This window comes from Haemorhous mexicanus, chromosome Z (assembly GCF_027477595.1).
Source record: "Haemorhous mexicanus isolate bHaeMex1 chromosome Z, bHaeMex1.pri, whole genome shotgun sequence".
Taxonomy (NCBI): domain Eukaryota; kingdom Metazoa; phylum Chordata; class Aves; order Passeriformes; family Fringillidae; genus Haemorhous; species Haemorhous mexicanus.
Window position 1 is genome coordinate 61,560,824 of NC_082381.1, and position 13,876 is coordinate 61,574,699.

At 37.1% G+C, this 13,876-nt stretch overlaps 1 protein-coding gene across 2 annotated transcripts in view; it reads right to left on the reverse strand.

Moving 5' to 3' along the window:
• Positions 1–821: 821 nt before the first annotated feature.
• The window catches only part of SLC1A1 (solute carrier family 1 member 1), a 51,226-nt gene continuing 38,171 nt past the window's right edge, over positions 822–13,876 (reverse strand). For both annotated transcript variants that reach the window (XM_059873589.1, XM_059873588.1), the window contains 5 exons: positions 12,134–12,241; positions 7,167–7,289; positions 6,443–6,637; positions 5,800–5,934; positions 822–2,942 (listed from right to left, as the gene is read on the reverse strand). In XM_059873589.1, coding sequence (XP_059729572.1) covers positions 2,696–2,942; positions 5,800–5,934; positions 6,443–6,637; positions 7,167–7,289; positions 12,134–12,241 — 808 coding nt within the window. In that variant the 3' untranslated portion in view covers positions 822–2,695. The remainder of the gene's footprint in view (positions 2,943–5,799; positions 5,935–6,442; positions 6,638–7,166; positions 7,290–12,133; positions 12,242–13,876) is intronic.

Below are 13,876 nucleotides of genomic sequence, written 5' to 3' on the forward strand. Positions count from 1 at the left end.
TTTTTATGCAGTTTTAGATCTTGTGGATCTGTTACAGCTGACCTGTGTGTGTTGACAGATCTGTGTGTGTTTATGTTCAAATGCTTTCTTTGTTCAGAGTTAAGACTCAACTAAAAGTCCCTGGGTATTTCAGCAGGGATGGGTGTGTGAGTAACCTGGTCCTCCATGTCAAATTTAAATTAAAGTCACAAACACTATTCAAAATGCAGAGTCCAATCTCGTGATAAGCTTCTGCAGCCCCAAAACCCCTACAAGAACATAACAACATGGTGTAAAGGGCCAAAATCTGCAGATGCCTTTCTAACAGTGATTCTTCACCACTCTCCAAATCTTCCAGACCGGGAGACTATGGAAAAGAGGAGACGTTGCTCAAGCAGGGTGTTTCCACATATATAGAAGGTACTTACTTGCAATACTGTGTCAAGAAAAGCATCCTTGGACTTAAGAGGCTCTTCAGCATATGCTTCAGTCTCTTGGTTGTAGATGTAGTAGATAAGTAGATGGCAAAACAATACCATCAACACCTGCTCAGTTGAATCTGATCCAGATAAATAAGTTTTAGGCAAACAATCACCTGCTTAGCCTGTGTTTAATAATAGCATACTTTGAATCCAGGTGATCTGTAATTAGAGGGGTTTCTTGCAATCTCAGCACTCTGCTCTTAAGCATCTGTTTTCTTGGAGGAAGAGAGTAATTCTTGCCAAAACTACAGCAAAATCACTAACAAAAATAATAACATAAATCCTGAATTCGGCAGGCTTTGGTTTTCTTGTTATAGCTAAAGGAACTCTTAAGGAGAAGACAGTAAGCTAAAACAAGAATAAAGAGAGAAATTATTTATTTATAACACATTAGGAACACTTTTCACAGTACATCATTAACAGGGTGACTAAATAATAGGGTGATCACAAAAGGTTGACTTAAAAAGCTGGTTAAAGACAAGGCAGAGATTATAGGCTAGTCATGGAAACTGGTAGGCTTTTTCTTCCCACAAGCAAAGCTGCACAAATAAAGACTTTCTCATACTATTTCTGCAAAGGTAAAAGATTGATTTACTCAATCTGTAATTTTTCTTTATATTGTGTAAATTTACCAATACTTAGATTAACTTTTTCATATAGTTTATGATGTTAAATTTAAATACAGTATTATGTCTCAGTAATTTAAGGTGCAATTTATCAAAATCTACAGTAAATATTTTCTTCTTAATCAGTTCTCTTTGGCACACTTCTGGTCTGTTTAAATAAAAAAGTGTAGGACTGAATCGAGTGTGTAATACTGCAGGTACTTTGAGGGTTTTTTGTTAGCAAATTAATGTGATTTTATGCTTACCACAAGCTTATTCACAAAGAAATAACTATATATGAGTTTCAGTTTAATTTATATATAAAATGGCTAACTACTTCAATGTGCAAGGCAGAAAAAAAATTTCTTACAGCAACTCCTCCCTTGAGAGAGTGATTTTTGCACCATGGAAATCTTGTATAAAATGTTATAGAAAATGGAGATTTTTAATGAGGAAGTTCTTGGTGCTTCTTATCTTACAGCAAGCCACCTGAGGACATGATTTTCTAGGTCCAGAAATGGTTCATAAGATACAGTTTAGCTGACAGGTTGGCACTATAGTGGTGTTGCAGCTATAAACTTGCATGTTCAACTGACAAACTAAACCAAACAGCCAAAAAACCCCAACCAGTCTGTGTAAGGAGTTTAGTGAAAATGGCTTCTTTCTATTACAAAGGTCTCTTTCCTATATCCTTGATATATGTATATACATGTCTATCTGCTTTTATTGCAAGGAAGAAACATTTAGAATTTGCACTCCGCACTTTTGTCTTCATGACCTCTTCTTACTTTTGGGCTGACTGATATTTTGTTAAAATCATAACTGGACAATAGAAAATAAGATTCTGTTTCTGATGGAAATGTATGAGGAGGTATTAAAGTTGACCTAAACAGCTAAAGTATCACTTTACAAAAGCTGGTCAAATGCCAGAAGAGCAAGCTCAGAGCAATTTATTTCACCTCTGAAGGCCAATATCAGCATCTGGCATTCACGTGAAAGGTATGAGGAAACTTAGCTACATAAATACTGGACCTCTTTCAGTGACTAATTATTTCACAATTGAATAAAAACTAAACCCTATTCACAGTAAAATGAACGTATTTCAAGGCCCTTCTGGTCTGTTTTTCCTGAATCATGCAAGTAGTATCCCCTCAGCTGCAGAAATTAGCATTTTGGCAAATGATCAAGTTACAGTGCAACCTGTTTAGAAGGCAAGGATGTAAAAAGGGATTTCATTCAGGTACTTTGTGATGTGGTAATGTGTAAAATGCTGTGCTACTCCTGAGTAAAACACATTTGGCTGTCCCAGCTAATGACCCATTTATGAGCATGCTGATTCCAGAGAGGCATTTCACAGCCTCAGGAATACTGTATATTCTAAAAAAAAAAAAAAAAAAAAAGTATTTTACAACTGTCTTTTTCTTCAGCCTATCAGTAAGGACTGACAATGGTGAGTTCAAACTGTTGAGGGAGATGATGACAAGGGGCAGAACTGGTAAGGAGAATCAGAGTCTGTGTGGTAAATCAGATGTAAGTGAGATCTAATTAATTCTCAATTTCCTTTAAGCTTTTTGAGATATTGCATATGGCCATGCTTAGTGCTCCTGTTTTATCTGAAAGCTACTGGCTTTAGAACTGGGATGTCTGTGTGAAGGATATGGTATCAGATTTATCTATAGCAAAGCCTCCGTTGATGTAAGATTTCTTGGCCTGTGTTTCATCATTATCAAGTATTCCTGTTTCCAAGGCAAAAGGATTGACTATGTTGACTTCAGAGGTGACATCCATCTGCTCCAGCTCCTTTTTTGAGAGCTTCTCCACTATTCCTGTACCAAAGGCGTCTCCCAAGACATTCACCATTGTTCTGAATCGATCCCTATGGAACAAAAAAGTTGTCAGACAAACCATTCAGGTGTTTAGAAAATCCTTTTAGTAAAAGTAAGATACTTTAGCTCATGCAGCACTGTTTTCTTCCCAGTGCAGATTTGGGTAATTATTCAATTAAAAGAAAATAGTCTTTAAAAACAAGAATCAGATTTTTACCCACAGGTATTTGAAGAAGCCTGGAGTAATTTTCATGAGAAATTATTTTGTAGAGGACATGCAAAACTGAAAGTCATGTCACTTGTCTGTTAGAGCAGAAATTCCACTGCTGTGGTATAGCCTTACAAAATGTTGGAAGGATCACCTCTCAGCCCCCTGAAGTATGCTGCAAAGCTGGTTCCCTTTTGTAATTATAGACTGTGGGGTGCAGCAGCAGAGTCTGCATTGTGCCTTTTGTCATTCTAACAGTCATGTCCTCAGCCAGAAAAGCACCTAGCCCAGTATGTCCAGTATTCTGGCCCAAACCTGGAAAAGGGAAAGGCCTTCCCTGTCTTCTGCTAGCTTCTCTTATTAAAGGGCTGAAGGACAAACCTATACTAAAAAAGTAATTTAAAGGAATATGATACTCCTGCAGTATTGATTTTTCTCCAGACAGAAATGTGACATGCAGGCCTTAAAAACCTGCTGCTACTTGGCAGAGGAGCAACAAACCCTTGGAACATAACACAGTTTGAAAATTGATGTGGAAGTGTAGTATGGAGAGTGGAAAGCCATGCTCCCCTGTTTTTCTTTTCAGCTACAGAGCATTACAAAAGGTCTGTGGCAGAACAAGTTTCTCTTTCTGTGCAGAGACATTGAGGTGGATATATTTACAATATTTCACAATACTTCTACAATACTTCTGAATTCTAGTGCTAAAAAAGTCTTCCATGTACAACAAAAATATATGGTAGGGAAAGGAAGAGAGAGCAGTAAAGATTCTAGTAGGATCAGTGTGACAAGTGAGGATATCAACAGCACTGGAAACTCATCTGTTCTAATAGCACTATTCTATTTAATTTCATTTACACAGCAAAATGCATTTTAGTCTTTAAAATGCCTTAATTAGAACCAGAAACATCTTGAATTATTTTTATGTTTCATGGTGGAACAAGTACCTTCCATGTACAAATATTGTGCCTAAAACCCACAAAAGCTACGGACTTCTAAAGTGGAGTAAAGATCAGATCCATAAAGTCATGATTGCTCTGAGAAATAAGGTATTGTTCTCTTTCTCTCTCACTCCCATTAGGTAAGTAGAGGGTATCAAATGAAATTATTAGGGTGTAGATGAAAACAAACAAAACTCAATTATATCTCTGCATCATTAGGATGTGGAATTTATCTCCCTAGGACTTGTGGAAACATGGGTCCCAAAGCAATGAGGCGTTCATAGAAGAAGACAAAAATCACTTCTAACTCAGGAACTGGAACTCCGTGTTCTGCAATTTGCAGGAGGCTGGACAAATACTTTGGATAAAGGAACCATTTTTCATTTGTGTGTTCTTAGACTCTCAGTAGTTTGTACTGATCTGCACTATCCTTAAAAATATTAAATGCCCACTAGGAATAGAAGAGAGCTGGAGAGAACAAAATTACTGTGGAGTACAGCAAACAAAACTATTAGACCCTGTTGCAGACATCTGACTGGAAGAATGTAGTTGTGGATGGAACTGTTTCCTTTGGAGAAATTATGCTTATACATAAATTGAATTGATTCTTGAATCCATACAACAGCCCTGATTTTCTGGAAACTGGTATTTCTCTCTATTTGCAAAATTGAGTTATATAATCAAAGAAATTAAATATATCTGTGAAATACATAGGTTGCCACCAGAAATCCTTCAAGAAAATGTTTGGAAAGGCCAGGGGAGGAAAAGCAAGGCATTTATCTTGAGTGTAAATAAACCTGAAGAAGACATGCAGATATTATTAAATTATTAAGATCACTGGATTGATACCAATGAAATGTCATCCATGCAAACTGCAGGTCAAAAAGACCGTGGGCTGTCCACTAAAGCTCACACAGTTTAGGAGGCAAAAGAACTGAAGTTATACTTGTTAACTTGTGAATCCTGTTACCTTATATATCATGGGACAAAACTGAGTACTGATAGCCTTCTGACCTCCAGAGTACACTCTGTGATTCTTTGGGCTTTTGCAAAAGTGGCAGAGATACACACTGGTGTGACTTGAACAGAAAAGATTTCTGGTGAAAAGGCTTCTCTCCAGAAAGAGTAGGTGAATGTGACTGAGAGGTTTTGAAGTGTTCTGATATGCTTTGGATTAGGTATAAGAATCACTTTATAAATTTAGATGTGTGCTTGTTGATCGAGGGCTGGGCCAGTGCTCTCAGTGTAGTGCTGGCAGCACAGATCTGTGTACAACCTGCTATATGTGTGCATGTGGAATCCAGGGTCAGTTTTGCTGACCAGTTTATGGATATCATGTGCTTTGCAGCTTGTGGCTACATTTGATTTTTATGAATGATGTATGTGTTTAGCATAATGTGGTGGCATCTCTGACACTCTAGAAACATTTCTTGGTACTATCAAATTTGTCTGTCTTGAGGATGATGCTAATGATTTATTAGTGATGTGACCATTACTTTAAGGCGGAAAGCATCTCTGAATGTGATGTTATTCACTGCCATCCCATGCAGGACTTATCTCACAATCAAAGACATTACTGCATTCAACTCTGAACAAGGCTGGCCATAAGAATAATCTTTGTCCATTTTCTGCAACTAAATGATTTTATTGCTTTCTTTCTCAGACTCACAGATTTCTAGGCAACTTATGCAAACATTAAAAAAAAATAGGGAAAAAGAAAAAGGAAAAAACATTAAATATGAGGTGCCTTAAACTTACAGAAGCCAGTCAACTGCAATGATCAGAGTAACATCCTCAGCAGGCAGGCCAATGGCACTCAGCACAATCACCATGGTAACAAGTCCGGCTTGGGGCACGCCTGCAGCCCCGATGCTGGCTGCCGTAGCTGTGACGCTAAATCCCAAATAAAACCCAGAAAAGGCATTCAGAATACATGCTACACTGTTTTCTGGCACAAATAGTTCAATTTCACTGCAAGAAAGAAGCCTAAATGTTTCAGTTTTCCTCTTGAATAGTTTTTACTCAAAGTCTGGTCTCAAGCTTATAGGACAAGCCATGTTCTGATGTACTCTTATGGTTACACTGCAGAATAACAGGCAACACATGTCTAGCAAGAAAACTGGATGGATCAAAGGTAGAGGTTGAGTTGGTTTGCAGGTGTTTACAGGGAAGAATAATGGCAATTTTCATAACAGTGTTGTATACCAGCTGCACATCCTGATCCATCCTACCTCCCCATCAGATTGCACTGGTTAGGCCTTGGATCAAGAAACAAGAATATTTGTTATTTTTTGTGCTGTGAATGATAGTTTAAACTTTCCCATTGGGTATCCAAAATTAATGTACCATTCACAAAAAAAGCTCACTTCCCACAAAATGCATGTGATGGCTTTAGTCTTACCTAATGGTAACTATTTGGCCAATATCCAGTTCTAAGTCATTCAGCTGTGCAATAAATATGGCTGCTACTGCTTCATAAAGAGCAGTGCCATCCATGTTGATGGTAGCTCCAACTGGAAGAACGAACCTTGTGATTCTTTTGTCAATCAAGTTTTTTTCTTCTGCACAGCGGAAGGTGACAGGTAAAGTTGCTGAACTGCCACATAATGAAACACATAAAATAAGTGAAAGCAACAACACACCATTTCTATTATGTTTCCTTTTGCTTGGAGCATGATCTGCTTTATGACTCAAAAGGAGATCTAAGGCAGGAAGGAAGGCTGCACCATGAAAAAGCAAAGCAACTTTTGTTATACCTTCTAATTACTGGAAGAAATAGCTAAATGTTAGTTGTTCTCAAAATTACATGGTAAATTGCCATGGTATACATAGTCACAAAAAATGTTCAACAGCTTAAATGCTGTCAAGTCTGCAGATAATTAACTGAATGGCAAAGAACTGCCTCCTCCAGGGAGAGGCAGACTCTCGTTTGGTGCAAGGCTAACGCACTCTGTAGTGTCCTTTGGGTACAACAGAAATAATGATGAAAACAGTATTTCAGCCTCCAAGGGACTGAGAACTATCCAGCTGATACCAGGGCTTTTATAAAAGTAGCAATAAAATCAGAGCACAGACCATGCAATTACTACTAGGAACATTACAGAAAAAATGGTTTTTTTGATTACCTGGAAGAGATCATAAGGGCTGTAAGAAGTGCCTGAGCCATCCCCATGGCAAACCGAAAAGGATTTTTCCTTACTATTATTAAGTAGATAAGCGGCAGAACTATACTGGAATGGATTGCAAGTCTGTAAAATAAAATCAACTAGTTAAACAAATAGATCCATCTCATTGTCTTTCTTTGCTAAGATGGTGATAATAGGTTCCAGCTCTGTCCTCAAATATACTTATGAAACACTAAAGGTGACTTTAGTGACACCTAGGTGCAAAATTTAGAGAGAATGCCACATTAATAAAAAGCAGACTAATGCTGTTCTACACTTCCTTTTGGAAACAAGGGAGAGACCATATATATGAAATGTCTCTCCTAAGCTGAGCAAGCATTGACTTGAAAAAATTTTAAACTGATAAAAATGAGAAGCTTAAACTAATACATAATATTTAAACTGATGTGCAGAGGGTGATTTGAAATAATACTATAACATTTCTCTTTTCTCCCAAATCCTTACAATGCAAACCAGAGACAAATCAGAAAAACAAGTCAAATTATTATTCTCAGTTTGACTGCCCTTATTACAGAACATGTTTTAGAAATAAAGGTAAATAGGGACAACTGAAATGCACATCTTTTTGCAGAATCTTCAAATATGGACCTTTAGAAAAATCCACATCTGCTTTAGGGAAAACTGAGTAAGCTCAGGTCTACTCTTTAAAATGTGGTGAGGTATTAGAGACTGTTTAAATGAGATATTTGCAGTCTAAGCATTTTTAATGTTGTAAGATGCTGAAATACTATATTTTGAAACTATTAATTTTTAAAATTAAGTGGGTTTACTCATAGAAGATCAGCTTCTTCTCTTGACTTTAGAAGCTCAGATGTATTTGCCTGGGTATTTGTATTGGTCTCAGGGACAAAATCATCCTTCAACTTATGCATTAATTTTGAACACTGCGCAGTAATCCTGAATGCACATGAATGCAGAGCTTGTGGACATTAAGATAAAAGGTAAACTGACTGCTATAAGTACGCTTGAAATGAAATATATTTGAAAGGTCTGTGAATTTTCCCTATGTTCAAAGGTTGCAATTATAGCGCATCTGCTTTTCATGAAAAGAAGTTATCACATAGCCTGGAAACATAAACCCCAAAACTGTTGTCACCTATGACCTTGGAATTTTTATTCCATCCTCACAAAATGTTCATGTGCACATTCCTATCTTGTAATAATGCTTTATGGTTTCAGAGCAGTTGATAAAGATAGCAATAAATCATGGTACCATTTGTTCTGCCAAAACCAGACAATTAAGAGACCAGTAGTCACAGTACAGAAACCCACAATGGCATAAAAAATCAATCACAAAACCTACATATTTGTTTCCTTGAAAAATTATCTTTTTAAAAGGAACAGGCATTGAAGTTTTCATTCTGTATGGGAACATATTGCAAAATTGTAGAATCATATGACCTATTTAGTGGAATGTAAATAATAGCATGCAACATGTCTTGATGAAGTTTTGTAAATACCTCTAGAAAGAAATCTAGCAATTTATACATGCACCACCACAAGGCATCATTGTATAAATTGCTAGGTTTGTGACATGCCTGAGAACAAACTGAATATAGGAAAAAAATAAAGTGGTATGGGTGCCATTTGCTGTCTTAATAAAATGTTAATGAGAGTAAGTATTTCAAGTATGTCTAAGTCTAAAAGCATACTGACTTAGTTATTTGAAAAATTTAGATTTGCACCTTTTTAGTGGCAGCATGATATTTTTGTGCAGCAAAATATTTTTGTGTATCTGCTTTGCTACTACTGGTTTTCCTGAAACAAATTTTAAGTAATATTTATTTTTGTTCATAAAATGCAATTATCAGCAAGCAGCAGAATTTTTTTATACCAAAATCATAATCAGCAATTGAAAATAGAAATTCTAATAGCATTCATTTTTAAGTTAGGAAGAATCATGTCCCTCAGAATCCCAAGCTGCCATTCCATATAGGAATATCTCCTACAGGGATGTAGCTTCCTTGCTGCTCTCAGAAGAGACAAAGGCACAGGCAAAGAGAGTCTACTTGCTGCAGCTTTTTTTTTTCCTTTTTTTTCTTTCCTTTTTTTCTTTTCTTTTTTTTTCTTTTCTTTTTCTTTCTTTCTTTCTTTCTTTCTTCCTTTCTTCCTTCCACCACTTCCTTCCTTCCGCCACTTCCTTCTTTCTTTCTTTCTTTCTTTTTCTTTCTTTCTTTTTTTTTCTTTTCCCCACTTAAGCCTGAGTTCCCTCTGGCACTTAAGCTATGTCTCCACTTTGACTTTCCTCTGCTGTAACTTCTAATATGTCCTCATCCTGACTCTGCAACCATTAATCATGAGAGACTTGAGATACTTAGTGGCAAATTGCACCAAAGACATTGGGGGAAGTCTGTTCCCTCATGGTGACCTGAATGAGACAGAGAGACTGAGATGAGCTGCAGACAATGGTGGATGAGTCCTGGTAGGGCTGAGGCTATGAAAGATCATAAATAATTAAGCTGGGAAGAAGGTGAGTTGGTTAGGAAGGTTAAAGGAAAGAAAGCAGAGGATAGGACAAATATCTTGATAAGGAATATAAGAAACATTTAAGATAACCTGTTATTTTCAGGTTCAAGCTTAAAGAGAGGATGATAAGCAGTTACAGAAGACACCAGTGAACAGAATACACTGCTGACAGGGTCTAACACATAAGCATGAAAACCAAAATGATGGTGGGAACAGCAATTTTTAAGAAACCCAGAGAAAGAGCAACATTTCTCCTTTTTCCTGAGACGTAAGAAAAAAGGGTATTCTTGCAGGCTGAAAAATGTAGAGCAAGCACCTTTTCCCTGCAGCCTATAGCCTTGTGTGTATGTGTCCATATCTGCTCCTGTCATCTGATTATTACATGCTCTCCCTGATGGTCAGTTTTGCAGAGAATATGCTGCCGTTATCCACAATGCCTTGAGCAGCACTCATGGGAGGCTGCTCTGCAGGAGGCAGAAATGCTGCAAAGATCTACCTGAGCACCCGAGAGGGGAAATGGTCATATTTCGAGGAACAGAGAATTTTTCTCTCCAAGGATGCAAATGTGCTCACTAATGTTTTTGATAGCACCTGGGGATCTACTTAAAATTGTTGTGCCTGTCAAACTAATGGTTACCAGTTAAACAGGAGGCTATGCAGTGGCAGTTTACTTTGCAATCAGAGTGCTTTGGAGGAGGCACTGTGTCTTCACACACATCTTAAGGAAGACTTGCCTTGTCACAGTACAAATAGTAACCTGTAACCCTAACCGACAGGTAAATAGTCATAAACTTGCTATCACATCTAAAATTAAAACTTGCTATCTGATGTAAAAATGACATCAAAAGGCAGTAGTAATCCATTCAACCTATTCCTCCTCTGAATTAAGTGGAGTTAATGACAGAGAAAACCTGCAGAAGTAATACACTGTCATTCTGTCAATGATTTCTATCTAGCTTGTGGTTGGGATGTCATTTATAATTTGTATTGAAAATATTAGAGTCCTGATTTACCATCTCTTGGTAAATATCAGCTTTTGGAACCTGTAAAAATCTGACTTATTTTCCAAGTGCAAAGAAATACTCACAAAAACTGCATAATGCATTAGATAAACATAACTTGCACTCATCTCTGTAACATTTTGAAAAAGTCATGAATCAGTGCTATTTCTGGAGCAGTAATTCTTATTTAGAAAGAAATTTTATCTCTGATTTTCAAACAGCGAGTCCAAACATACTGGCTTATGAATAAAACAAAACAACAACTTTGAAATAAATGTGCTTATCAAGCACAGATTAATGTGAAAACCCCAGAGATCCTTCTTGACTATTTATAAAGTCGTTTGCATTTAAGATTAATATATTACCATTCTCTTTGCTTGGCTGTCAGAAAGTGTGTGAATGACATTTGAAGAATAGCATGCAAATGCATAAAATGTGGGGAAAGAAACTTTTGAACGATTTTGGACCTAGCCTCTAGACAAAACATACATAAATCCTTAGTATACTGAAGGAATTATAGGAGTGGATGGTAAGGTAATGGACCAAGACTGCCTAGAAGTCTATGCTTCACTGAATTGGAAATAGAAATTTAAGCGCATTTATCTTATTGGACTGTAATATCCATTTATCTGACAAATAGTCCTTTGTAGGATAGTCTTCAGAGATATATAATAACCTGGTATTATAACCTATCATTTGGAGCAGTTAAGTTATTCTGAAGTTCCACTGCTGGAAGGGTCTACATTGTGTGGGTGTAACCTCCTTCACCCAGACTGTTCTACATAGACAACTGCTAAGAAAAAAGAATAGCAAAAAAGTTCTGATGCTTGGCTATGTTTTTCAGATTGCAACTTCTCTTTTTGCAGCCTCACCATCTACCCTAACCTTGGAGGAGGAATTAGCAAACAGTGCAATCCCCAGGGCTTCTCTTGATGTCAGCTGTCTGCTCAGTACTGGGGAGGGAAGGGATCAATCTCTTTGGCATCCTTTATTGTGCACGGCTCTTACTATGCATCTGTATTCAGCAGGGAGTTTGGTCTGTGCTGCAACAGCTTGCGCCTAAAAATTCCAGGGAGATTCCCAACATAATCCACATATTTGTGTAAGTTTGATAGGCTGTCAAGACCCAACAAGACATAATTCATAACCTCACCTTTAATAAAACAATATTTTCTTCAGCACAAGCTGTGAAGACGAAACAGTGAATACAAGAAAAGAATTTGCTTTTGGGTTTTGTTTTTTTTTAGAATGCAAGGCAGTGACTTTTTAAAACAGAAAATGCATCCAGCAAAACATGGATTCAATCCATCCTCACATAAACTCACAGAATTTTCACTGATGAGAATCTTTGTCTCTGACCTAGAAGACTGGATGTGGCAGATAATTGAGTGGTAATCAACTGAACTCCAAAACTGCATAAATCTTTAAGAAATGACATACCCACTTATTACTGTAGCCATATAAAGACCCAATTTACGAAAGATTTCCCAGTCCTCAACTTCTATTATCTTCCCAGCAATTAAAAACACGATACCAATTGGCATATACCTAGAAAGCAAAAATAAAGCTATCAAATATGCATTCTCAGAAATACTGCATGCTCACCAGGAAATAATTTCTCTTCCAGAGTAATTTTTTTAAACAGATAAAAAATATGTTTTGATATCCTATTTCACAACAACAGATTTTTTTTTTTCCTAAATTATGTTATACACTGGACTTTATTCATTTGCAGCAAGGTTACAACAGAGGTGGTGAAAAAAGACTGGAAAATAAAAGTAAATGTAACTCTACATGAAGTCTAGCTAGTATTGTATAATTTGGTGTCACAGAATACACAGACTACACAGAAGTCAGGAAGGGGTATGGGCATATACCCCGTTACAGCAAATGTTCATATATAGCCACAGGCTCCCTGGGGATGGAAGTTTGCAGGGTTGAGACTAGTGTCTGTCTAGTGTGCAACCACACACAGATGGGAAAGGTCTCCTGCAGTTATAGGAGCTGCCCTGCAGCACTGGGGGCTGTATCTGTGTCACCTGCACAGAATAAAGTAAACCTGCACAATGCCATGCCTCATGGATCTGAACAGCTGCATAGGCTACTGTCTACAGAAAATTCAAGGGAAGTATCAGGAATTATGTTAGCGCCAGCTCCACTGCATTTTTTTTTGGTTTCACAGAGCAGGCCATCACAGAGACAAGTTATTACTCCAGAGCTTTGAGCAGCATAAATTAATCTAGAAATAAATTTGTGAATATATCAAATATATCCATTTTAAAATAGAAATTGTAAATTTATAAAATGTATGTGTGCTATCTAATAAACAAAATTGTACCTTACCCCTGTAGAAAGGAGGAATACCTAGTTCCTCTAAGCACTGAACATGATGAAAACAGTACTAATTTCTCATACTTTCAGCAGAAAAGTCTATCTTGTTTCAAACAATAGCTCTCACATCTGTAGAAACTCAGGGAGCCTGTAGCCACAGCTTCTGGTGCATGCAAGAAAATGGATAATCAATTTATAAGTAAATTCCTGTATGGCATATACTAAGTCTCGAGTCTCATTGTTGGTAATTTTCAGCAGTGAGGCAGCCTATCTCACAGGGATTTTACTTAGCCTGGGACTAAACTGCTTAGCTGCTTAGCACAGGACCAGATGCAGAAATTAATTTACCTTTCTTTAAGAAGTAAAAATTGTGCAAACACTGGACACGTTTGCTGTTTTACAGACATGTCAGTATGCTGGGACGTAAGAAAAACCCATGGCAGGGTCAGATCTGACATGGTATTGGTATGAAATGTGCACATGTGCAGAGTATTGTAATAAGTGGCACAAGGCACTCCACATGTAGGATCCAACTCTGGAATTGTGTGTATTTATAGTCCTGTTCCTGTAATTGTGATTTGCACAGACAAAATTCTATTAATAGCTTTGAAGTCCAATCAAACACTATCAGATGAGTTTCTGTATTTTAAATTTGTTTTTCTTGTCTGAGAATATTATGAGAATGTAGTCTCACAAAACCTATTAGCAGGAGGTAAATGACATTAAGTTGTATTTTGCATACCATTTTGATTTTTTTCTCGGTGCTGTGGCTTGCATATTAATTCAGATTTCTAAAGGAACTTAGATCCAATACAGCCATCCTGTAAACATAATGTCTGTCAGGGAATAACG